This window comes from Lissotriton vulgaris, chromosome 9, assembly GCF_964263255.1.
Source record: "Lissotriton vulgaris chromosome 9, aLisVul1.2, whole genome shotgun sequence".
NCBI classification, from domain to species: Eukaryota; Metazoa; Chordata; class Amphibia; order Caudata; family Salamandridae; genus Lissotriton; species Lissotriton vulgaris.
In genome coordinates, this window is record NC_141697.1 from 1,095,459,892 (window position 1) to 1,095,485,001 (window position 25,110).

Here is a 25,110-nt window from a genome sequence, read left to right on the forward strand (position 1 = left end):
GAAACCGATAGTTAGCCTCTGCAGAATTGCTGATCACTGTATGGACATATTTTTCAACTGTGTTTGCAAAAAAAGACAGGAGAAATGGGTCTATAGTTAATATAGACCGTGGGATCTGCCGTGGTTTTTTTTAAATAGAGAGGTTATTTTCGCACTCTTCTTTCCAACTTGGACCATTCCATTAAGGAGGGATGTGTTCAAAACACGGTTTACAGTAGGGTTCAAAATCTCTGCCCTAGAAGCCAAAAATTTGGCCAGGCATGGATCTACAGGCGAGTCAGATTTCAGACCCTTCATTATTGCCAGGGATGTCTCTAGGGACATAGGCGGGAAAATGGCGAGGGAGAACCCATCTTGCTGACACTGTGGGGCGGCCTGTTGAGTGGCCAGCACATCTTTCATGTCTAGGCCTTCAAACGAGGATTGTATAGTTACTATCTTTGTGTAGAAAAATTAGCTATGTTCCCAATCCAGTTGTCCGAGGGAGAGGCGAGCCTGGTTGCAGCCTTAGGTGAAGAAAAGCTTTTGACAATGACAAAAGATCTCTCTGCTTTTATTTTCCGCAGAATCAATCTTTAAAGCAAAGAAACTCTTAGCTGCCTGTATCTTTTTGTGGTAGCCTCTTAAAGCCTCTCAATAGTTCTTTTTATTTTCCGCCTTAAAGTCCTTCCTCCAAGCTCTTTCCTGACGTTGAAAGTCCTTTCTGCTCTGATGTAAGGAATCATTAAACCATGGAGCTGAGGATCTGATTATTCTTGTGAGGCGCTGGATAGGAGGAGCAATGGACAAAGTGCCTTGTGCAATCCATTTTGCCAGAGCTTCAGCATCCAAATCTATGTCACCAGTGAGCATAGGTGGATGAAGTTCTAATTCGTATTTAAGAGCATCTGGGGTGATCTTCTAAAAAGATCTGGCAATGGAAGATGGCTTCTTAACTTGAGCCTGTGCATGCTTTATCACTTTAGATAACCTAAAACTAATCAGATAATGATCTGACTAGAGTAGGGGTAGGGGGGGCTCTGTCTGGATTAAACAATTTGCAAAAACCTGATCTAGGATATGGCCTTTCTCATGCATGGGGACAGATATATATGGCACGATATGGAGCGCACCAAGGGATTCCAGCAAGGAGAAAGACTCCAAGGTGTCCTGTCGATCCATATGTATGTTAAAGTCCCCTAACACGAAGTGTTTAACTCTAAGGGCCATAGGAGCGATAACGTCACCAATAGATTTCAAAAAAGCTCCTGCATGCCCTGGGGGTCTATACGCAATGACTCCTGCAAGGCACTGATGGGGGGGGGACAGAGTGGCCTAAACATTCCGCCCCTTTGATTTCTTCCATGGGAATACAAGTAATGGCTGTCTGCTTTACTGATAAGGGCAATACCGCCTCCCTTGCTTCCAACCCGGTCTTTCCTTATAATAGAATAGCCCTGGGGGATGACTGAAGCTATGGTGGGTTTTGACGAGACAGACAGCCATGTTTCAGTCAAATAACAAATCCAGTTTAGTCTCGGATAATATATCATAAATGTGTAAGACATGTTTATTAAGTGAACAGCAGTTTAAAAGTAGGGCCTCGATGTATAGTTGATTATTAAATATAACAGCCGGCTCTTCCTGTCGGCGACATTCTGTTTAGGATGTCATTAGCGTCACCCCAGCTGCAATATTGGCACCCTGTTAAGAGACAACTAGTCTCCATGTTGATGGTGTTCTTACACTGAGAAAAGGAGCTCAGCTCCAAAAGAGTTTCCCTATTGTATGTAAGTACCTTATTTAAGGATGGATTCGGACCAGCAGAGTTCCTGGCTCCAGCTACCTCTGGGACGCTGAAGGGCGCAGATGGGTTTGCCTTTGGCGCGCTGTCTGTGCGTCTGCTGCGCGGCTGGGCATCAATCCTGATTAAATGCTGTACCACCTGCGGAAATGACTGGGCGGTCGCTAGGTGACCGTGGTACACCGGGGCACCGGCTGCACTATGCCACAGATAGCGAGAGTTTTCTACAGAAGACAAGTTCCACCCAAGCTGTGGACTGTGTATTGAAGAAAGTAGTGTTTTCTTCACACCTATCCTAATTGGCAGTCTGCTGAAGAAAGCTGGGTCTCTATGCCCGCCCAAGAAATAATCCCTTGACTGCCTTCTCTAGGTTTTGGTTGGTGCTGAAGAAATTATGCATGCTTACTTTACATACAGTCTGGGAGTCCCAGTTGGCGCTTTCTCTTGTAGCGTATTTAAGCTTTTATGTGTGTCTTTATACTATTAAAAGTAGGTCCAAGAATGCCTTCTGCACTTGGGTGATCTTAGTAGTAAGGTAGTCAAAATACATTTTACTTGAAGGTTTAATAGGGAAAATTTGAGCCTGGCCACCTTAGAAGTCTTCTGATTGCCATGTTAGTTATGTCCCATTTGAACTCGGTTACTGGCAAAATAGCTGGCCAAAGCCATTGAGTGAACTCCAGAAGAGATCTGATGTCGAGGATCAGCCATAGTAGGTGTTCATTTGTGTTTGGAGATATTAATATTTGGCAGGCCACCTAGGGTAATGAAAACATGTTTCAGTTTTATGAACAAATGCAGTTTGGCTCTGGTTGGAAATAAGGGCTGCATGAAATTCTTTGAAGATACTAGTGTACACTCACAAAGAGAAGCCCCAGATAATGCATGAACACGGTCCACCCCAGGCAAAGTTCGAGTTTTACAGCACAGATTCTATGTAAATAAAAAGTTTCAGAATATGTAGAAATATTGAACTTTGTCAATTAAAAATCAAAGTATGTGGTGCCACAGAAGAGCTTAACCTTCAACTAGTATCTCTGTTCGGAACAAGTCTACTGAGGATGTTTCGAGAAATTAAGAAATCTAATCCTGTGCCTTTTCTGAGCACATCACTTGTAAACACTTTGTATAATGTGGTTACTTTCCTTGAATTGCTGCTTTGGCGCCTTGCTTTTGAAGGCAATTGGTTCCATTGTGAGAGTCACTTGTTAGGACCGCTTCCAAGTGCCAGGAAATGGTTCTACTGTCCCCAGGCAGAAGACTCTATCAGATAAAAAATATTCTAGATAATTATATTATAACCACTTGTATAAATTGTAACGCATTAAATACTACTCTGATTTTGCTTTTGATGGTCTGAGTTCGGTATAACGGCTCTGTTTTTTTTTCTCTTACTAAACCTAGTTGCTATCCTTCTGAAGGATGAATACTTTATCAGCGGTGCTGGCTTGCCAGGGCGGTTTAAAGCAGAAAAAGTGGAATTCCATTGGGGCCATAGCAATGCATCCGCAGGGTCTGAGCACAGCATTAATGGAAAGAGGTTCCCAGTAGAGGTAAGTGAATATTTGTATATATTCCACGTGAAGGCACATCTGAGCTGCAATGCGATGCCTTTTTAAAATTTATTTTAGGGAGCCATTCTATCCCCTGTAATTTGTAAAGTTTCCATTATGAGACCAAGTCAGCTGATGACCAAGGGGAAAAAAAGCCAACATTCTTGAAGGGATCCTCTCTTGCAAAAATGCTACTTAAAGGACACTAGATCTGAAGTGCTACTTTTTTATCACTGGATAGCTTGATATATATATATATCTTGATAGCAGCTTTTATCACCCACTTATTAAATAACTTACAATATTCGCTATTCATTTATTGAATTTAGGTCCAAGTGCGGCATCACAGGCATGTTATTGGAAGAATCCCTCACTGTCCTGGAGTTGGCATCTCAAACATCAAACTTTCTAGGGATTGTGGGATGATGTCCTTGGAGTGGTGTGAGAAGGGTTTGAGGAAATGCAGGAGTTGGTATTTTAGAAGTCTAGCCTTGAGGGGGAAGGCTTTGTCGATCCCAGCGTTTCGTGCTTGCAATATGTTTCTGTTCAGTTGTTTTTAAATTATTATAATACTAGTAAAGTTTTTTTAACCGAAATGAAAACATTCTGAATAATTAAGTACATTGTAATGAACCTATATTAATTATATTAATTAATTAAAGCAATTTTAGTTGAAGCAGTGCTTTGAAGGTTATTGGAAAAGTCATAACTCCATAACTGCATTCTTATGAAGCACAACATAAAACTGAAAATCAAACTACCATATTTATTTTTTTAATGTACAGTCTTCGTTTTTATTTCGCTTTTAGTCAATCCGTAATGCTTCGCTTCACCATCAGAGCTCCTTAATAGCGGGGGTCTCCAAATAAATGAATCAAAGCATTTAAATTTTATGAGATGAATCTTTGATGGCCATAAATAATTTGATTTGATTCAATTGATTATGATTGCCCTACCCAATGCAATTTGCAGTTAATTTAATCTCTAATTAGATCATTTTTACTGCTGGGCAGAAGTTTAGAGATGCAATTTCTGTCATCCTGTGAACACTGCGTACTTTTATTGCTTATTTTCAACTCTTAGACCAAAGTTATTTATAACAGCTCTTAGCAGATTTTATGTTTTCTAGCAAAGGTCGAACATACATACCGTTGTATTTTGTTTACTGTTCCCTGAATCTAGCATTAAACTCAAATGTATGTTAGGTTTTCTCCGTGTGTGTTGCACCACCATTATTAAACACATTTAGTTTGCAGAAATAGTCAATTTTGCTGCATTGCAATTTTGCTTCTGCTATCATGTAGATGACGTTGTACGGCTGTATTAAGACATCGTGAGATGATTTTATATCATTAGTCTAGGCATTGTATTCACCTACCTTCAAAAGTGGAGAAGTGTGGCTCACTGGTTAGAGGAGGCAGACCTGGAAGCAGAGGTCAACCCGGGACCAGGGTTCAGTTCCCGGCTCGGCGGGGTCTTGAGTCCTAAAATGTCCATGGACTCGACAATCCGCGCTCCGGTGCCTACTCGATTCATGGGTTCACACCCTGCGACTCTGGGCAATAGCTTGCTTAATCTCCACAACGGCCCCTCGCGGCGGGATGCCTGGCTTTCACCTTGCGGATACCCAGCCAGGGTTATCTCACAGGGGAATACCAGGATGGGTTCCCTAAGCAAGCGCTTAGAAACCGGTTGGTGATTTGCGCTATATAAATCCCTGTACATTTATATTTAATGATGTAATTTCCGAAAAAAATAGATTTACCGTTCCCAACTTTGAGCGCAATGTGAAACTGATGCAGCTTGAAGGTATTTGTGCGATGATACGAGATTCCATTCAATACATGATGCTTAAAGTCCCTGCTTGTATTTGGCCAGTTTACCCTTTTATTTTTGCTGGTTTGATAGATATGTTCTAGATAACATTTTGTGCACAGTTGTGGCTTGATTACTGTACAGTATTGTGGTACTCGTGCAACCGGCTATAGGTATGTACATAAAGTGTTATCCTTATTTGACAGGATACATCCAGAACCAAAGCAAACCAGTTTCTTTTTCCTTACACAAAATGCGCGCTACCTGTTCCAGAATTTGTTTGCGAAGTGAATGTTCTATAGGAAATGTGAAAAATGCCTTAACGGCGATCATGTTTCACAAGCCTTATTAGGTGCAGAACAGTTTATAAACTGCTGCCTTTATCTCGGATTAAATATTAATTTTATTTTTGACTAATGAGCTTTTGTAGCAAAAACATTTTCACAACAGAGGAATAGTGAGGAGAAAAAAAATCACTCAAAAGCCACCTATTGATGCAGTGCTTGGAATAACGATTCTTTTATGATGGCAAGGAATTCATTCCCTCAAATGTGTTTCCAGCCTGCTGTAATGCGGGAGGATGGCTCCTGTAATGCAAGACTACTCAATGTCCGCTTGCTACTGTCCCATCTTTAAACCTGTGTGAGCGACTCGTCCTAAAGCCAGGGTCATTCCTTCTTTTCCCACATGTAAAAAGAGCTGACTGACATACAACAATTTTCAGAATGGAGTGATTGGATAAAGGGCGGCAATACCAAACTACTTTAGGGCAAATCTAGAAAGTGCACTCTCTGATGGGACTTTTTCCAGAACAAAGGGTTCTATTGATCCGTCCTGGCTTGCTTGACATACTGTGGACAATTGCCACACAGCAGTGTTGAGGACTACTCTTGTATGTGTTTGTGCCAGGGACATGCGCCGCTTGACATTACATAGGTGCTCAGTTAGAAATTGCCATTTCGCAGTTCCCTTCCCTTGTGGGCGGATGTACGTTGTTACAACGCATGCTTTTACCACGCATGCCTTTACAACGCTTGTTTTTCAACGCAAGTCGTTACAAAGACTTGCGTTGGAGGGTGCTGGATAGTGAATACTTTAATTTACTATTCCAACTCCAGTCCCCGTGGATAGTAGGGAAGGTGTTGGATAGTAAATTAAACTATTACCTATCCTACAGCGCCCCCCAGCGCAATTCGTTGTAATGACTTGCATTGAAAAACCTGCTTTGTTAAAGACACTGCGTGGTAAAAGTTGCGACGTAAAGGATGTTTCCCCTTGTGGGTAGTTCAGGCCATCTTTGTCATATCTTCATCCTTGTGCATTGGATGAGTTGTGCATACCATGCTCTTGACACGAACTGCACGTAATGAAGAGGAATTGGTCTCGCCTGCAAAGCACTTTAGGGATTCGGCACACACTGTGTAAAATGATGACATGGAAGCAAGCAGCCTAAGAGACAGCTAAATGTAGAGTATCGCCAATCAGTGGATCATTGTACCCTGCTTATTTTCCAGTGGTCAGTGCTGGCACCCAAAATCCACAGACCGTCTCCTGAGCCTGTGATTGAAAGACAGTTCTTCTCCATCCACTAACCTAAAACTCTTCAAATAGACAAATATAAAGAGGAACATTACTTTATCCCTCTCAATGCTTAGTTATTCCATTACTGATGATTGACATGGAGAACTGAAGGACGTTTAATAAATCTGTAAACTGAGTCCAGAAATGTTTAAGGTAAAATATATCCTCATACTATAAGACTTTTTACCATCCCTGCATGCCTAATGAAGTTGAATGATTACCTTATTACCCTAAAAAAAAGTGAAAAAGGCCAAGGAATGCAGTAGATCAGGCCAATTGGAAAACATTCAACACATTAATATGAATCACACAAAGCTTGGGATTCTGACATGCAAACATACACTGGGGTAGAAAAAGCCTCTAGATAGGAGAGGGTGTTAATTTACCAAAATCGCCCAGTGTAAGAAAGTGTGTAAATAATTGGGGTGGGTGTGAGTCCACCACAAGTAATAAGACTACAAACTTGTCCGAGTAGAACACAGTTTCAGGAATTTAAACCTGTATTCAGCCCCTTACAATATGGCACATAGAGGACAGGCTTTCTTTAGGAAAATGTGTAAAGTATTTAGCAGTTACACATCTGTTAAGTCACAAGACAGTAGAAATCCGAGAATCAATTTCTAACTGTAGAGAATACTTTAATCAGCAAAATGACATCAAAATGTTCCCAATCAAATAAGGGAAACCATGAAATAAGAATTGTTGAATATGTAACGTACAATTGTGATGAGAAAAAGTAAAGCACAATCCATAGTCTCTATTCGTGTTCTACCAGAATCTAGATGCGATACAAGGCTGACTGTGATGGGGCTTGGGTCCGATACACCAAGCAGGTCATCCTGGCCAAAAATGTTACCTTCTAACTTATTCTCTGAAATGGAAGTCAAAATCATCCAGCACATCAAAGTTGCAGGCTATATCAGAAGAAGTCTTCATGAAACAGGATGGCCATTAGATGAGGTCCCACTAAAACTGTTGGTATTCGTGGGAATAGGTAAAAGCGGAAGAAATACTAATTTTGTGGCTGCTAAAGTTAAAACTTTCAAAGTTTCTGGAGCCATTCCTCTTGGTCACTTCCAAGACTCTCATGACCACAGACAACACTTCAAGGCTGTGACTCACTCCAGCAGAGGCTAACAGAAAGGTCCAGTCCAGGTCCTGTTGCTAATTGTCAGCAGTGTGCCTCAGAAAAAAGCCCCCTTGACGCTTTTTATGTACATGTAACCACACGGGTCATCAGCTAGCTGATCCTTGGAGTTCATGTCATAGTCCAGAGTCCAGGTGGGAGCAGTCCAGTCTTTCAGGTTGCCACACACACATTTGAAACAGCAAGTTTAATCTTCAGATCATCCTCTGGTCCAGAGTGCTATGATGAGCTGTGGGAGGGTGCCAATTATGTAGGATTCATTAATCAGTGGGTGAGGGTGCCTCCTAGACTCTCCAAACCCAACAGGGAAAATGATCCCAAAGACAAACCATCCCATTTTGCAGCACATGCTATTTGCCTTACAGCAAACTATCAAGCAGTGCACTATTCTGAGTAACATCCAAGAAGGTGCAGTTTTTCTGCCCTTGGTTATTGCTTTTATGCCAGCCAATGGTGTGACTAAGAAAATGAGAAGTCCCCTCCTAAACTATGCCAAACTGGTTCGGGGACTAGCTCCCACCGGTGCTGATGCCAAGCTGACTACAGAGAGCAAAGGAAACAAAAGGCTCGGCTTACCCAGATCTCCCATTACATCTCGTAATGAATGGGCAGCCCTCACCCTGGACACTTTCACATTAAATGGGTTCTTGAACTTCTCTAGATGCTCTTCCTGAGCTTAGATGTCTCAAATACTTCACACCCAGGTCTTCCTAACAAAAGGCCTGTGCCATGGTTTGTGTTCTGGAAGCAATTTGAATACGTCATTAAGGAAAAGCATTGACAGGTAAGCTACTGGCAAGCTAATGCAATTTAGCGTAATGGAGTTTCATACAGACAGTCTAACTCAATAAATATAATTTTTCCTCAATCTTTATAAAAATCTGACTTCACCACAGAATTACCTTTCTATTAAACATTAAAATAGTGTTTAAACTATTCCAGTAGCCTATGCTAAACTAAAGAGGATAGTGTTAGGACGGTATTATAAAATGTATTGTTTGTCTCATAGGACAGGTACATCTTTTCACAGTGAAAACGGTGTTTGGGTGCTAGTACATAGCAACGCCGAACATTTGCATGTCCCACGTTTAAATACTAGACAGCCTGCCTTGTGGGCTACAGGACATATAGGTGGTGAAATATTCAAGATGTAAAAGTTCTTCCCTGTCAAAGGGCTATTATGTAAGTCTGTCTGCAGATTTATAAATTTGCTATAGTCTGGCTATACAGGTAAGCCTGAATCCATGTTTTTTGTCACTCTAGTGGCTGGCACAATAGTTACTGCACTCCACAGGTGACCTAACGGCCCATACCTTTAGTGTATTTATCTGCACCGTATACTATTGCCTTACTGGTAAGGTAAGAAGGCCAATGATAAGTTAGCCAATTTTATCATGTTTCAAGAGTCAGAGCACATATAGTGGGCCCTGGACAGCAATGCTCCTGTGTGCAAAGTTTAAAAAACAGCAGTATCAATCAGCAAACAGAGGGGCTAATCATACTAAAAACGGCACCTAGGCACACCGAGTACAACAGGTTACACACCTGTGTGGATGAGATCCAAAGGATTGAAAATGAAAGACTTGGAGAAATAGTGCTGTGCATAGATTTGTAATCCCCAAATCCCAAATTCACACTAAAATTCAGCCAGAAAATAGATCCCAAACCCATGGGAACACTTGATTCCCTGTGAAAATCACGCTTGTATATCATCCAGAACAGCTACCCTTGAAGAGGGTACAATATCCATCACTGTAGTCCATAAATCAGAATAAAATTGCATTGTTACATTAGAAATTTAGATTAGACAAAGGGGATGCATATTTTGCATCTTCATAAGAACCTGTTGGAAATATCAGGTTTTGGCTAGGCGAATATAGGAATTGCATTTCTTTCATGGATCATGGTGAGGTTGACAGCGAACGTATGGTAATATTGGTCTTCTGGAAACGATCACCAAAGATGCACCTTACAAGAAACATCAGCCAGTACCAATTGGCACGTCCTTGGCTATGAATCATCTATAGTTCCATCAGCAGACTATCCCTTTGTTGTACAGCATCTGGGGGCCTCCAGATAAGTATACAGTTGGGGATATTCAAAGAAACTAAACAAAAGGAGACTGCCTCGCTACATCTACTCTATGTGGCAGTTGACCTTAAGGCAGCCTACAACTGGTTTCGTTTTCAATGCCTACTTTCCACCGTCCTGTTTCAATGCCTTCAGAAAAGAGTTTGGAAGACATATTGTTGATGATAAAGCACGAGTGAACAAATGTTACTGTAATTTAAACACTAAGAGAAGGACTTGGACAGAAGAAGATAGGACACACAAGAAAAGACGAGTGCTTTATCTCTTGCAATTCTTAGCCACTTTGTCCCCACCAAAGGCACCAAAGACAAACTTATTTAAGATGGCGATTAAGTGAAACCGGAGCTTTCCCTGCAATGCATGCTGGCTGAATAATATATTGCCATGACCACAAGACATAGCCCTTGGCCTGGATCTGGGATGGATACATTGTAGAGCAATTAGCCACACTTTTTGATTTGATTTTGAAGCAGCTAGAAACACACACAATTTAAAGATCTGGCAACACCTTGAAAGAGACCATAATGCGTTTATAATGACATAGAGCCCAAGGTATGTGATGCCACTCAAAAGTATACATTTATATGAAGAGTTTAAAGAACAATTAACCAGAGCAAGTTAGAGAATTTTTAGAAGAATGAACACAAGAACCAGCATTGGTAAGTAAAAATTACCAGTCACCTCGTACACTGCGATAAGGAGTTTCATTTTTCACTGAAATCCTAGATATCAAAAACGCCAAAGCATGGTAAAAATAAATCGTGATTGGATTGCAATTATGACTGATATGGTAAGAAAAGCAAAGGCCTGACTAAAGATCTAAAAGAACAATTGAAAAGACTGAGTCAGGAAACAGATGACTGCATGGCTAACTGCAAGACTATTATAAAAACACAAAAGAAAGGTCTGTACAGCTGAAAGTAAGAAGATTTCATAATTGCAGTAGGTTGAAGGGCTCCAAGAACTGGCTCCTAGTGAAAAACGACACTGCAAAATCACATGTCCACATTATTCCAATTCACCACCTGAAAGTTAGACCAATTACTTGAATCAAATTTTCTGTAATAACAGGTATGCAATTCCACAAGGATCCCCAATTCCACAAGGTAAGCCTCCTCCGAAGAAGACGTAATGAAAGAGTTGTTAGCTGATTCTAACATTGGAGGAGGAATCCTCAGCTGGACTAACGAAGTGCTGGGGCGCAATATGATCCCATCTGAATGCTGTTGTCGGCAGAGGAAATGTTGCTTCCCGATTCCGAAGTCTGTCTTAAGTTAATCTGCAATTGCACAAGAATTTCCCTCCTCATGGGCCAGTAGTGCAACTGTGCTGATCTAGAATAAGAGTGAAAAGTCTCACCTGTGTTTGTAGCGCTCATTCAGTATGATCAGTATTGATTGATCTACACCAACTGCTTGCTGTATCATCTGCAAAACTGAATCGAGCAGGAGAACATTAATCCGTTTAAGGTGGCTTCAGAAACGTTTTGTCCGTGGTCAAAAAAGTCTGCACCTGATTGAAAACTTCTGTACCAAAAATGTAATACCGGTTTATCTGGGCTTTATCCATGACCTAGAGAATTTGACACCATAAATAGCTGGATGTTATGGTCACAATTTGAGAATCAAGAGATTCATAATACACCAGCTGTACTTCAACAACAAATGTGTGGCCTAGATGGCGGACTGTTTTAACAAAATTCGATGCAGTTTAACAGAACTTGTCCTCAAGAATAGGGAAGGAGAAGATCCCACTCTTAACACCTTCGCTGCTGCGACTATTCCGCCGCAGCGCTAAGGGGGCGGGGGCCGCGCGGCGCGCACATGCTGGTGATGGAACCGCTCCGTCACCAGTCGCGGTTGAGCTGTGCTCATGACAGAGCGGTTCCGTCCTGGCCTCGCCCGCTCAATGAAACGCCCAGCGCAGGTGCGGAATCCGCGACGCGCAGGCGCGTCGGGCAGGCCATGACGGAACCGCTCCGCCGTCAGCACTGCTCCACCGTGGCTGATGACTGAGCGGTTCCGTCATCCGTATGGAAAGGGTTAATGTTTGTGAATGATTTTGGTTTTTCCGAGAACCCAAATGCCTTGAGTGCAGTTTTGTTAGCAGTTAAACATTATTTTGTAAAGTATACTGATCAGCAAAGATGAGTCTAAGATAATGGCATTTTCAAATCTAGGAATACGAACCAAAAGCAGCTCCAATATTAGGAAATTGGAAGTTGGGAAAAGTGTCAAGTAATGGAGGATGGTCTCAGGACTCCGGTTATGCAACCACCCGGGCAGAGATTGTGACCATTTTTAAATGTGTTTTTTTAACCCCACAATTTACTTGTCACCATGTCTTAAACCTATCACTACTTTGTTTTTTTTAGAAAGTATAAGTTGTATGCTGGAGCCATTAATAGAATGATTAGCTCATAATCTCTGTTTGGTCTAGTAACAAATGGGAGAATGTAAGCAACAGGTGAATTCTACTCAGTGGTAAAGGTCATAAGATAGCTGTGATGAATCTGAAGACCAGGAAGAATTTCTGCGATCAAACAATGTCACTGATCACCATTTGTGTGGTACTTTGTCACATGGTTTCAAACTGAGATTGGAGAGTCAGGACAATGAGAGACTAGATTGAAGATAACATGCTTCGTGTTGTGAATAAAAGCATATACATCATGAAGGTGATTAACATTATGCTCATCCCTCACATTAAGGAAAAAGCCCCACAGCCTGCTGTAGTTACAATACGATCCGAAGTCCTTGCTCCAATGCCCTATTGGATTTTGTGAGAAATTGACAGGACTAGGAAAAAGACCTGATTAATTGTTTTATGTGCTTTGTTTTTATGAATAAAACTGTCTGTTTTATTATTATTATTATTCATGAAATTGATCATATTATTTTTGATCTGTATTCTTTTATGGTGATTTTACTTACCGAATAAAGATTCATTGAATTGACCGGATATTGAATCTTCACAGCATTCTCCCCAGCTATTCACATAAATTATCTTTGTATGTTATAAGTTTGTCCCTCTCCCCTCAGCTTATTCCGCCTGCTGTATCTTGATTCCCTATATATGTTGTAAAGTGTAAGCAATTTAAAACACTCATTCACAAATTCATTGTTGCAACAGATCTTTCAGAACTATCATTGATTGTCTTCTAATTGCCTGGAACATGCAGTACATATGTTGGAGCCTCCTGATTTCCTTCCCCCTCTCACCTGTGGTGCTTGACTGTGACCCTCATTGCCACCACCGATGACATCGGGTCCCTGCTTGACAATGGAGAAACAGCGGCCCTCATCCTCCTGGACCTGTCAGCTGCATTCGACACGGTCTGCCACCACACACTACTTGCCAGTTCCACGACGCCGGACTCCAAGATAAGGCCCTGGACTGGACCACATCCTTCCCCTCCGGCAGAACCCAGAGCGTCCGCCTCTCTCCCCCCCCCCCCCCCCCCCCTTCCGCTCCAGTGCCATAAGATCATCTGCGGCGTACCCCAGAGCCCGACGCGGTTCAACATCTACATGGCACCCCTCGCCCACGTCTCCTGACAGCACGACCTCTACATCCATCTCCTACGCCGACGACACGCCGCTGATCCTCTGCCTCACCAAAGACCCTCACACCGCCAAAACCAACCTCCACGAAGGCTGTCGCCGAATGGATGAGGAACAGTCGACTGAAGCTGAACTCGGACAAGACGAAGGTCCTCATCCTTGGATCCACCCCTTTGGCCTGGGACGACTCCTGGTGGCCGACCGTACTGGGAACCGCCCCAACACCCACCGACCACGCACGCAACCTAGGGTCATCCTCGACTCCACCCTCTCCATGACTAAACCGGTCACCACAGTCTCCTCATCCTGCTTCAACACCCTCCGAATGCTCTGCAGGATCTTCAAGTGGATCCCCACCAAAAGTAGAAGAACAGTCATGCAGGAACGTCAGCCATGCTCCTGGGACGACTGCAACGCAACCAGAATGCCTTGGCACGTCTGATCCTCAACATTCCCCCCGTAGCCACATCACACCCCACCTCCGAGACCTCCACTGGCTCACCATCAACAAGAGGATAACCTTCAAGCTCCTCATCCATGCGCACAAACCTCTACACAACACCGGCCCAGCATACCTCAACAAACTTCTCAGCTTCTACACCCCCACCTGGCAGCTCCGCTCCACCGGCCTCACCCTCGCCACAGTCCCCCACATCCGAAGAACGACCGTCGGCTGCAGATCCTTCTCCTACCTCTTCGCCAAGACCTGGAACACCCTCCCCACCAACCTACGGCAGACCCAAGACCTACTGGCCTTCAGAAGAATCCTCAAGACCTGGCTCTTCGATCAGTAGCAGCACCCCTCCACGCCCCCCCCCCCCAACAAACTCTGAGACATAAGGATGGCACAGAATGTAAATGTCCATGGATGTAAAGTGTGTAGTGGATCTGCATCTCCTGTCTTACCCTTTGGCACTCCAGTACTTACAACCCCTGATCTCATGGGACAAGAATGTTGCAGTAGGAAGGGCTTTTTTGATTCCTCTATAAACACTTTCATCCAGGACTTACTTAAGATAGTATTAGTGGACTGTGAAACCTCTGTACCTAAATTACATAAACCACTTGTTTTGGGATGTGGAGTTTTATTCCACTTGGTGTACAGTACATCATGCGAGACTGCTGATTCAGTTATTCAGTAGCAAATAAGGCCACATGATGTTGGTGTCTTCCAAATTCAGCCCCTGTGGTGAAAAGAGGTTCTGTTGCGATATTCTTAGCTAAATTCACAATTCACGAATAATATATCAGTGTCTTGTTACAAAATGCTTAGTTAGAACGTATTCCATGGGCACAGTTATTTATTATAAATGATACCTGGCTGTGTGCCGAAATACATACTAGAAGAACAAATGGTAATATGCAAAGTGTTTAAAAGAAAATCTATATTCACTCTTGACTGGCCTAATGTTCTAGCGTTCTCATGTAATTTCAACTTGAAGATTGCTCGATGGCAAAACTGTTTACCAGAATCCACTGAAAGGAGAAATCTTTGGTCCTACCACAACATTTAGACACCTGTGCCATGTAACTGTGGACCTTCAGCACTCATTAGCTATCAAGTTCAGAATCTTTCAAGAGCCGGGGCATCTACAGTTGATTAGTGTTTCCACTGCTAAGGGGCATGTTTACAGAACAAACAATGGCAAATGCAATAGGTTTTGCCTATGTGGTTTATAATAAGGTAATTGTGTTTGTAAGCTTTATCTCGGTGATTAAAAAAAATTAAATGCAGCCGTCAACGTTCGCCAACCATATCGTAACCCTTTCTCTGTTACTTTTGCTGTGCCCCAAAACCTGTGATATTTAATACCACAATGCAAAGCATCTTCAAAGCTGCATGGACACATCACACTCATTTCTCATACTTACATGGTGGAAAGTATTTCATTTTGTCACATCTGTGACTGGTAAGAGGAATGTAGCGGCCACAGGTGCTTTGGTGAAAGTACATTAACATGTTCTTATGGTAGTTGGGGCTTCATCCATACACTGTCTTGTGCCCAGTACAGTGTACCTTAAACAGGTCTCTTTCCAGATCCTGGACCAGCACACTGCTTCCAGGGTACTTAGTCTGAGTAGGTTACTGCAGTGGTTGAAGTAGCTACATGGTTCTGAGCACTTTGTATTTTCGTTAGACTTTTTTAGACAAGTTGTTATAGGTTATTGTACAATAGTTGAGGTGGTGTACTATGGCAGCTGTGTTCCCTGAATAACGAATCCACAGTATTGATGGGACAATAATGTAACACAAAATGATCCTGCTTCCCTGCAGAATGTGGACAAGGACCCCGGACACTGCCATAATCTCATGGATATTCATATGCCTTTGGCAGAAAGGTGGTCGGCACCCTGCATTGCCGGGGCATGCGTTTACTCCCTTTAAGTGAATAAAATTAGACGGAAGTGACAAAAAAAGTAGCCGCAAATGTGACACATAACGCTAATATAAGATGCGCATGGCGTTGTATTGTTCATATCCTACCATGGGTGTGAGTGAGGAGAGTGGATTCCTGCTCAGCCCACCGTAATGACTCCCAAGCATGTCAGGCGTTTTCTGTGGAAACGTTGGAGTATGAATGAGTAATAAAAAAGTTGGATGCAAAGACATGACAATGAATCAGACATCCTATCTGGGGGGGGCAGCACATATAACCAGCATGGATGAAGGGTCAAAAATGAACGCGCTGGCGAGCCATGCAAGCAGCATGTACAACTACCACACCAGCACTCTCGTACCTTCAGTGTAATTGTAATTATATTCATATAGCACTTACTACTCCTGACAAGGTGTCAAAGTGCTTTTCGGCGAGTATCACGCTTCTGTCTGGCTAATTTAGAGATGACCACAAACCGGTAATTATTAATTCATTATACACTAACCATAACGATTACCTGCTGCCCAAGCCATTCTTCTAGCTTTGGGGGCCTGAAATAGTCTGAATTGTCACACTGTAGGAGTGTGATGGGTATTGGTTGTTTTACAATCGTTGGCAGCTTGACGGGGCAATGTGTGGTGCAATCAGTTGTGGCCTTCTGAAGAGAGCCCTGGCACTTTTTTGTGCAAATTAAGCACTGTGCAGAATGAGCTTGGAGTGGACCAGCTGGGCGCCTGGTGGGGAAGGGTTCTAATAGGATAGGGCGATCGTTCTGGTGAGGACAGGAGTGTCTGAATGGAGAATTAGCAGGGTTTAATTGGGCAGATTTGTGGGTCTGATGGTGCAGAATGAGGTAACAAAAGACAGACTGAGGTCTAAGGTCACGAGTTGGTGGTCTGATACAGTGCAAAGGGCTTGGTGGGACAGGCTGTTTTTCAAAGGACATGGAGATGAAAATGAGGGACAGACTGGGGGGAAAAGAAACACTATTGTATTCTGATCCAGGTGTGATGTGAAGGGACAGAGTGGGTGCCTGATGGGGATGAATGGGGTAAGAGAAGGCAGAGTGAAGTGAGACTGGACAGAGTTAGGAGCTGAAGGGATCGCATAAGTTAAAAGAATGAACTCGGAGTGGACAGAGGTGGGAGGCTGAAGGAACAGAATGAAGTCAGAAAAGGCAGACCGGTTTGAGAGGTTAGTGCAGAAGTCTGCTCGTGTGGGTGGGGTGGGGGGGGGGGCTGCGTTACCAGAAGCCAGGCGCCCTCACCTCTGTTTGAGATCTTCTTCTTTGTCCGAATTTCATTATGCTTGTATCTGATGCTGAATGACACCTCCTCCCACAACTAGGAATTCCAGAACCCCATGACCATCTTGTTGGGGAGTCCAGCCAGCACCTCCACATCTCTCAGCCCTGCTCAGATTGTCAGACTACTGATGTGGTCACGGGGGGAGAGAGAGGGAGATGGAGAGAGAGAGGGAGATGGAGAGAGAGAGGGAGATGGAGAGAGAGAGGGAGATGGAGAGAGAAAAAAGATAAGCTTGTTTGTGGGTGTCATCTGATGACCTCTTTACTTTAAGCCCCCTGCTGGTTATCTGACAGAAGCTGATGGGCTGGACACCAAAAAAAGACAGCACATATCCATGTGTGTGGTACTGTAGGTAATACAGCAACTTGTCCGGCTCTGTGAGCAACAGTATCTTTACTGGCAAGCAGGCCTATTAAGGCCTGGCCAGTTGTGCTCCATGTCCCCTTTATCAATGACCTTACTGCCATGGCAGGCTAACATAAGTTGCCACAGATGATGACTCGACTTCCTTTCATTTTTGAAGTGGAGAGGGAGAAGACAGGCTAAATGAAATTCCCTCATTCAGTGTCATGGGAGCTGAGGTCACCCGCGTGGCCGCTCCTCGCAGGCACTTACCAACTTAAGAGCCAGCACGTGGCAAGAAGCAGAAGGGATTATGAGTGTCAAAACAGAGCAAGTGTAATCCATGAGTCATTTGCTACCTGAACAGAGAATGAAAAAATTGAAAGTCCATACGGTGCAAATACTACACCTATATGTGTGTGGAAGCAAGTAAAAAAAATTATTACAAAAAAAAGATGGGTGGTACTGCTTTAGAATGCATAATGGAAATGCCTTATAATTGTTTATTCCAATTGAGTGCCAGCCATCTTTAAATGCAGATCTCCTCGATTCAAGCAGAGAATGTATCGTAAGGGTTAGAGCATGGACCTTAAAACTTGGGAACAGGGTTTGAGTTTCAGCAGTAGGCTCAACATCCTGTACTTCTCAACAAATCACTTAATTCAACCAGTGCTCATGTAAAGCACTCTACCTTCGCATTATCTTAAATTGATAAAATAAAAGAATGAACAGCTGGAGGGGGTTGGGAAACAGTTGCTCATGAAATACATGCAGCCACGGGAGATTAGTTAAAGGGTTGAGGTCAGACAAAACCAGCACAGGGCAAGCGCTGTGCATGCAAAAGGTTAAAAAAATATAGATTTAAAAAAACAGAACACAAGTCTGATGAAAACAGTACTTAGGACCTGGGACACTGATAAGAGAAGTACACGAGGAACACTAAATACTATGCTACAGCCAATAGAAACAGGGAAAGTAAGTGGCAAGCACAAGAACCAATCAAAAGTAAGGGCAGGGTGTAAGCCCCTTTTACGATTTACTTAAAATAAAATAGATTTCACAAGGACAGCGCAAGCGATGTGCAGGCAAAACCTAAATAAAAAGCTCCTGGTTGTTTGGTGAGACTTGGTCTATGAATATTATGGTGGAGAAGACTCTCACGTTGGAGCCTTGCATATATCTCCCGTACTCCAGATTCATGTAGAAGCCACTTTTCTGACTGACTTCCCATGATCTTCTGTAAATCGTACATTTTACCTGTTCTAGCTGGAAAAATGTACAAACACACACGTATGTACCCACATGTCGTGTACTTTTTTCCCCTTTCATGAATGATCCGTTTTGTCAGATAACTGCTAGCGTTGCTTCGGAAGTTTATATTAATAATCACCCAAAGATTAATAGGCCATGTAACTAACTACACCGGTTTCCCGAGTGATTCTTATTAAAGTTGAGATTTGGGTCCCTTGCTGATCATCATATAGCACATTTTACAAACACTGCATATAGTTGAAACCGCTGCTGTGCTCGGTTTCAGATCTGTGCCTTTGAGGGTGCCCTTGCATTTTTATTGCAGCTTAATCCAGGAATTTGATGTCATCTGCTTTTGCAGCCTGCGGTTGTGCGGTGTCTGCCAGCTGCTGCCAACGACTAAAAGTGGCTCTGGATGTGCCATTTAACCACATTTGTATTGCTTTACTCGTGACGCTTTTGCTGCGTCAAGGCGGCTTCCTTGGACGGATCCCCCTGTAAGCCTGTAAAGACTTGGCAACCTACTTTTGACATTACTGCGATAAATTTGTGTCATGGGGTAAATGGAAAAAAATCCCTTAAATGCAACACCTCCCTTCTGATACGGGACGCAGGCTCTGTCGAGCTCTTTCGTGCACTTTGACAAGGTCCTGACAATCTGTATTGGCGACTTTACACGTCATAACGTGATTTGAGCAGGGGCGGCTCTAGGCTCATGGTGGCCCTGGGCAGGGAGCGTAGGTAGGGGGCCCCGGAAGAGGGGGGCGGGGCGGAGCGCGGAGACCAGTGAAAAGGGGGGTGGGCCAGGGTGTTTGGAAGTGGAACAGACCCGGAGACCACCAAATCCCTGCCAGGGGCCACCACACAAATATGTATCCATCCTCAGGGGATTATTATATTAAGGATATATATTGGCGTGGTGGCCCTGTGCAGGTGCACAGCTTGCACATGCCTAAGGCCGCCCCTGATTTGAGGATGCATTTATCTTGTATTGCCATACGCATTTTCTGTGATAATGCACTGAGATTAACAACGTATAAAACCTAGGCGGCTACCGCCATGTGACCTCTACCAAGGTCACAAGGACGTCATCCGTTCTCCAGCACAGGGCCGCGCTTTGAAGCAATAGGGAAAGTGACCGCGAAAGGCAGCCAACTTCCAGCCACGTGAACGTCCCAAAAAAAGACCGCAGAAATGAATTGCAGACTCTAGGTGTTCTGTAATTGGCAGGCACTGCTGCAGTTTATCAGCCGATACCGGATTCGAAGTAACTTAATAGCAAGTGTGTATCAAGTCATTCAATAGAGGCATTAATCTGTGTCATCGGGGCCACTCTGCTTTATGAAAAAGCATATTTATTGTGTTCTGAATTCTAGGCGAATTTGTAAGAATGGGGAGCCTGGTGGCAGGCTGTCACAGAATACCTTTTTGCAATGATTTCTCCGCTCGGCTCCTGCCTTGCACTTGTTGTGACAGCGTGATTGACGGGTCTAAATCGTCTCGCCTCCTGTGGCTTTACTAAAGAGTGGAAAGTTGAACACTTCTTACCTAGTAGGTTTTTGTCCAATTTAAACAGATTATTGTGCGGGAGATTGCGCTGGCAGGAGGCAGTGATTTGAGTGGGGCCTTTAGTGTATTTGTCACATCTAATGTCCTTATGAGATGCAGGCGGCGCGGTTTCCGATGATGGATCGTGCGGCTGCATTTGGGAATGACGGCCACATTTGCTGATTAGTGGATTGATTTTTCTAAAAGCCAGGTAGTGTTCCTTCACCTCTTCTATTGGGTTTGAGTCACGCAGGCAGACTTTAACACTTCAGTGAGATTTACTCCTGTGAATTTAGCAGTGCTGCCCAGACTTTGCTTCAAACTTTAAAAAAATGGTGAAACGCAAGTACTTTGAAGGCGCTCCTTCAATTTTAGCAAAGGAACCATGCTCACTAGACAAAAAAAGTTGATAAAGTAACTTTGTAGTGGCTTGCACGTATTTACTCTACTAAAGTTCAAATCTTACTTTTTTTTTTAATGATTCCCATTTGTCCGTGGATTTACTGCACTCCTTATATAAATTTAAATGAATATGAATGACACCCTACATCCAGTTTATCAGTGATGGTTGCAGGTATTTTGTTAACATGCTTCTAGCAGTAAACAAGTCGAGCATTCATATGCTCCCAGAGACGGGTATGTTGACTAGTTGGCACCACCTTCAAATAATTCGAACTAACAATGGCACTAAACAGCTGGAATGAAATGCAGCGAGCACGAACGTGTGATCGTTCTGTTAATGTAAACATTTTGTATTAGATGCAACTTTTCTTTGGCAGTCAAAAACAATCTTGGATCGTAGAACTCAGAAAAGATGGAAAAAGGGTATTATCCCTTAGAAAAAACATTGAATCAACTACTCGTTTCTTGCTTATAACATAAAAACCTGTGATTTCTAGGATGGGAGATTGCATGTTCTCCACACACTACATAAACCATTTACCAGAAAATGACAAACTGCTACTCTTGGCAGATGTATGAGGTATCAAGTGTGTGCGGATTTTGCACCTTTCCTCTTCATTGTCTGTGTTTGGCCTCATCCAGGAATGGAAGAGAAGCATTGCAACAATTTTGCCCTGTCCTACTGTCACCGACACTTGTGTGGCAACTGCTCAGTGCCCCAAGTTAGTTTCCATCATGGCATGTGGCCACGGGGACAATCCTTCCCTCCCACCGTGCACCCAGGTAGGAGGTGTTTACTTGCTGGATACGTCATTGAGGCAGCTGAAACTGATGGCTTAAGGTAGAGTGGTTCTGCAGTATTTATATGAAGTCGCATGTATACTGCTGTTCCCCACTAGTACATTAGTTTCTTATCACAGGTGATCTAGTTTGAAATTATCAGAAAGCCACTGTTTGGATGCCTTTGTGGAAACCTGCAGGTTCCATAGCCTAGGAGTGGTGGCCAGAAGACTGAAAATCTAACCTACAAGAACACCATTATGATTAAAATAAATAGGAATAGCCTTTACCATGAATAGTTTTATTCGGTCTTCAATTATGCCAAAATGTTTATTATTGAAAACACTTGCAATGAATGCAATTGCATTCGGCTAGGAATGTCCAGTTTCCTGTGTGAGTGGACTCGCCGAGGTAGCTCCCATATTTTTAATTGATAGCCCAAGACAGGAATATCCCACTGCAATTATGCACCTGATTTTTGTAAAGGACCGAACAAGCTCCCGTGTTGAGCAGCATTTACTCTACATACTGCCAACGCAACTCTGTGGTATGAAATAAAGAATATAATTAAACTCTGCGCTTCGTGTGCGGGGGAGCACTCTACAGAAAAAAAGGTTCAGGCACATGCTGCATAAGCAGTTAAGTCTGAGGTAAGTTGCGACGAGAGTTGATCTGCAGCTCTATAGCGTTACATCCTAGGGTATATCCATATATTTCCTCTACAAAGAACGTGGCAGCAATGCAAAAGGTCCAAAAATTATGGGTTTTCTCTTAAAGCGAATTTACTCTTGGGACTATTTGTGGAAGAAGGAACGTAGCTTAGAACAGATGCGTGGCTATTCAATACGAAGTCAACAACCTGCATCAGCAACAACACTACAATAGATATGCTGGACAAAGTTTATTTTTTCTTGCTGAAGGGATGTTCCCAACGACTGGAATTGTATGTTAATATAATTGTATATTAATACTAGTATCATGCCATAATACAGTTGAGGCACCCTCGTATTATTCTATGCCTCCTCCAGAATACAGGTTGTTCCTTCACAAGTTATTCTCAAACGCCTAATTTTTAATCTGAACAGGCTGCCATACTTTAGCAGTTCTTAAAAATATCTTAATCTCTTCAAAAATATTTTGTTTTACCTGTGCCATCCATTGATGATCTATTTTTATGTTGGGGGAATTGATTCTAACTTGCTCTCCCTTGCAACTGTTTTGCACAGATGATGCTGTTTCTCAGATTAGATATATATATAGGTAACAAACGCACCAGTAAAAGCACCTGTGATTCAGAATATTTGTAAGCATCTGCGTTAATAGCATTGTACACTGCTGATGGTGCCGAAGGCGAAGGTACATTCTCCTTTTTAGAAGAACTGTTTATTTCTTACTGTGCTTGCTCTTAATAGCGGTTCCTAAGTTTTGACTGTAGCACATTTTTGTGGGGTCAGGGCATTAGATTTTAGTCCATCGGAAGCAGTTTTTGAGCTCCTTAGGGAAATCATCAATTTCCAGTTCTTAATTGAAACTGCTGGGTTGGGAACTTGGATGGTAAGCTATCCTGTTGTGGCTAGGCGTTTTTGCTGCCAGGTTATCCTGACCTTCGCCCAGTTTGTTACCTAGTATCCTGATTTGGGTAGTTTTCTTTAACCAGGGCTCTGGTTGCCTTCTTCCAAGTGGCTTCTCTCCAACAGTAATGATTGCATGTTCCCTCATCCATCTTCAGTGTATTTTGATTAAGAGAATCTACCTTGCTCTCTTTATTTTCAGAGTGTAGGAGCGTCTACAGAGGTGACCTTTATCTATCACACCTGTCATCAGTATTACGAATGACATATTAACCCCTTCAGTGGTCGCAAATTTTCGCGCTGTGCTGAAGGTTCTAAGAAACGGGCGTGGCCGTGACGGAACGGTTCCGTCATAAGCACAGCCCAACCGGCGCTCATGACGGAACCGCTCAGTCATGAGCACCGATGTGGTTAAGTTATGCAATGTGTATTTGTATAGCACGTAGCTCACCCAGAAGTGTTTTCTGACACAGAACCTGGAGCTGTATTGGCGAAAACCGGGGTCGGAGCTAGGTGAGGATCCATGTCTTCAGTTTCTTTTAGAATTCAAGAACTGAGAAGGCTCTTTGATGTGGCAGTGCAGACCATTCCAGGCTTTCGGAGCGAGGTGTAGGAGATGGCCTAACTGATGCATCTGGCTCTGCATTTGTGGGTGTTGGGGGTGTAACTGGGAGTCCGGATGAGAAGAGGTGTCTGTTAGTTTGGTGGAATCTCCCTGTGCTTGTTTGTTAATGGGATTTTCTCCTGTGAGTACTACTTATTACCCACAAGGTTGAATTGTCTAGAATCTACCAATTGTTCTGCAGGTTTTGTGCTTCAGAATCACTTTTGTTGTCACTATCTGCTCCGAGTTTTCAACTCCCCCCCCCCCCCCCCCCTCCCCCCGAACATATTTGGGCGGTAGGTCAAAATGGCGCCGTCATGCCTCAAGACACAAAAGTAATACTTTACCACCAGTCCTTTTATTACCAGAAGCATTCAGAGTCCAGTTGACAGCAAAGGACTGTTTATAAGTGGCTTCCTGTTCGGATGAGCCTTTCTTTTCCTGCAGAAGTCTCAATCTGGGGAAAGGTTGGTTCCTGCATTAAAGTCTCTGCCGCTAGTTTAATCTTTTCTAAGTATGATCCAGGTATTACTTATGCTCTTGCACTGTGCACTCTTATTAATATCAAACGAGCCACCATTCAATTACTATCTTAATTTACTCTCCCTAGGCAGCAGGGCATTGTCCGTTTTATGAAAGAGTGTTTAATTCTTCATAAATTAGTCAAACCTTGCTCATTCGAATACATCGCACACAACCTTACTCATACCAACGTTACTCTGTCTGTGGCTGCTGAAACGACGCGACAGCAGAGCTATATGGATCATGCAGCGATTCCGTAGAAGATAGCTATGAAAAATTGGAACACACATTACTGAGTATTCGTCGGTGATCTGCTGTTTTGGGGAGTATCCCTGCACCCCGAACTATACTTCACCAATTTAGGTACCACCATATATGTGTGCAGTATTTTTGGGGATGTTCTCGAAAATACTCAAAGTAGGAATTGGCTTTTCAGTGAGTGAGTGTAATCCTGTTAGTAGAGATAGCTTCATTCTTTCTTTACATTTTTAGTGGTGGTGGAAAGTTGTTGTTAATTTTGTATAAACTCTGTACTCGACACTTATTTTTGATAAAACCATACAATTACAGTTGGGTTGATAAACAACAAAAAAAGTGCTGCAACCTATGAACTGAGACGGCAGGGATAGATGTTGATTTAGGTAACTTATGAATCCTATCTGAAAATTGAATAAATAATACGGAAAAATTCACAAATGAGACTTGCACAGCAAGTACTGTGCATTTACACTTTCGGCCTTCCAGGCGAGGGGGGTGGTTATCCATTATTTTTTAGAGTGAATCATAAGGTTAGTTCGAAAAGCAGTCTACAGTTATTTTTCTTGTGACTGAAACAACAAGAATAATTTATTTACAATGTCCTTTAGCGCTGA

At 42.9% G+C, this 25,110-nt stretch overlaps 1 protein-coding gene across 6 annotated transcripts in view; it reads left to right on the forward strand.

The window, feature by feature from the left end:
* Nucleotides 1-25,110, forward strand: part of LOC147692851 (receptor-type tyrosine-protein phosphatase gamma-like) — a 1,083,817-nt gene that overhangs the window by 383,867 nt on the left and 674,840 nt on the right. For all 6 annotated transcript variants that reach the window (XM_086939073.1, XM_086939071.1, XM_086939072.1 and 3 more), the window contains exon 4: nt 3,188-3,336. In XM_086939073.1, coding sequence (XP_086795199.1) covers nt 3,188-3,336 — 149 coding nt within the window. The remainder of the gene's footprint in view (nt 1-3,187; nt 3,337-25,110) is intronic.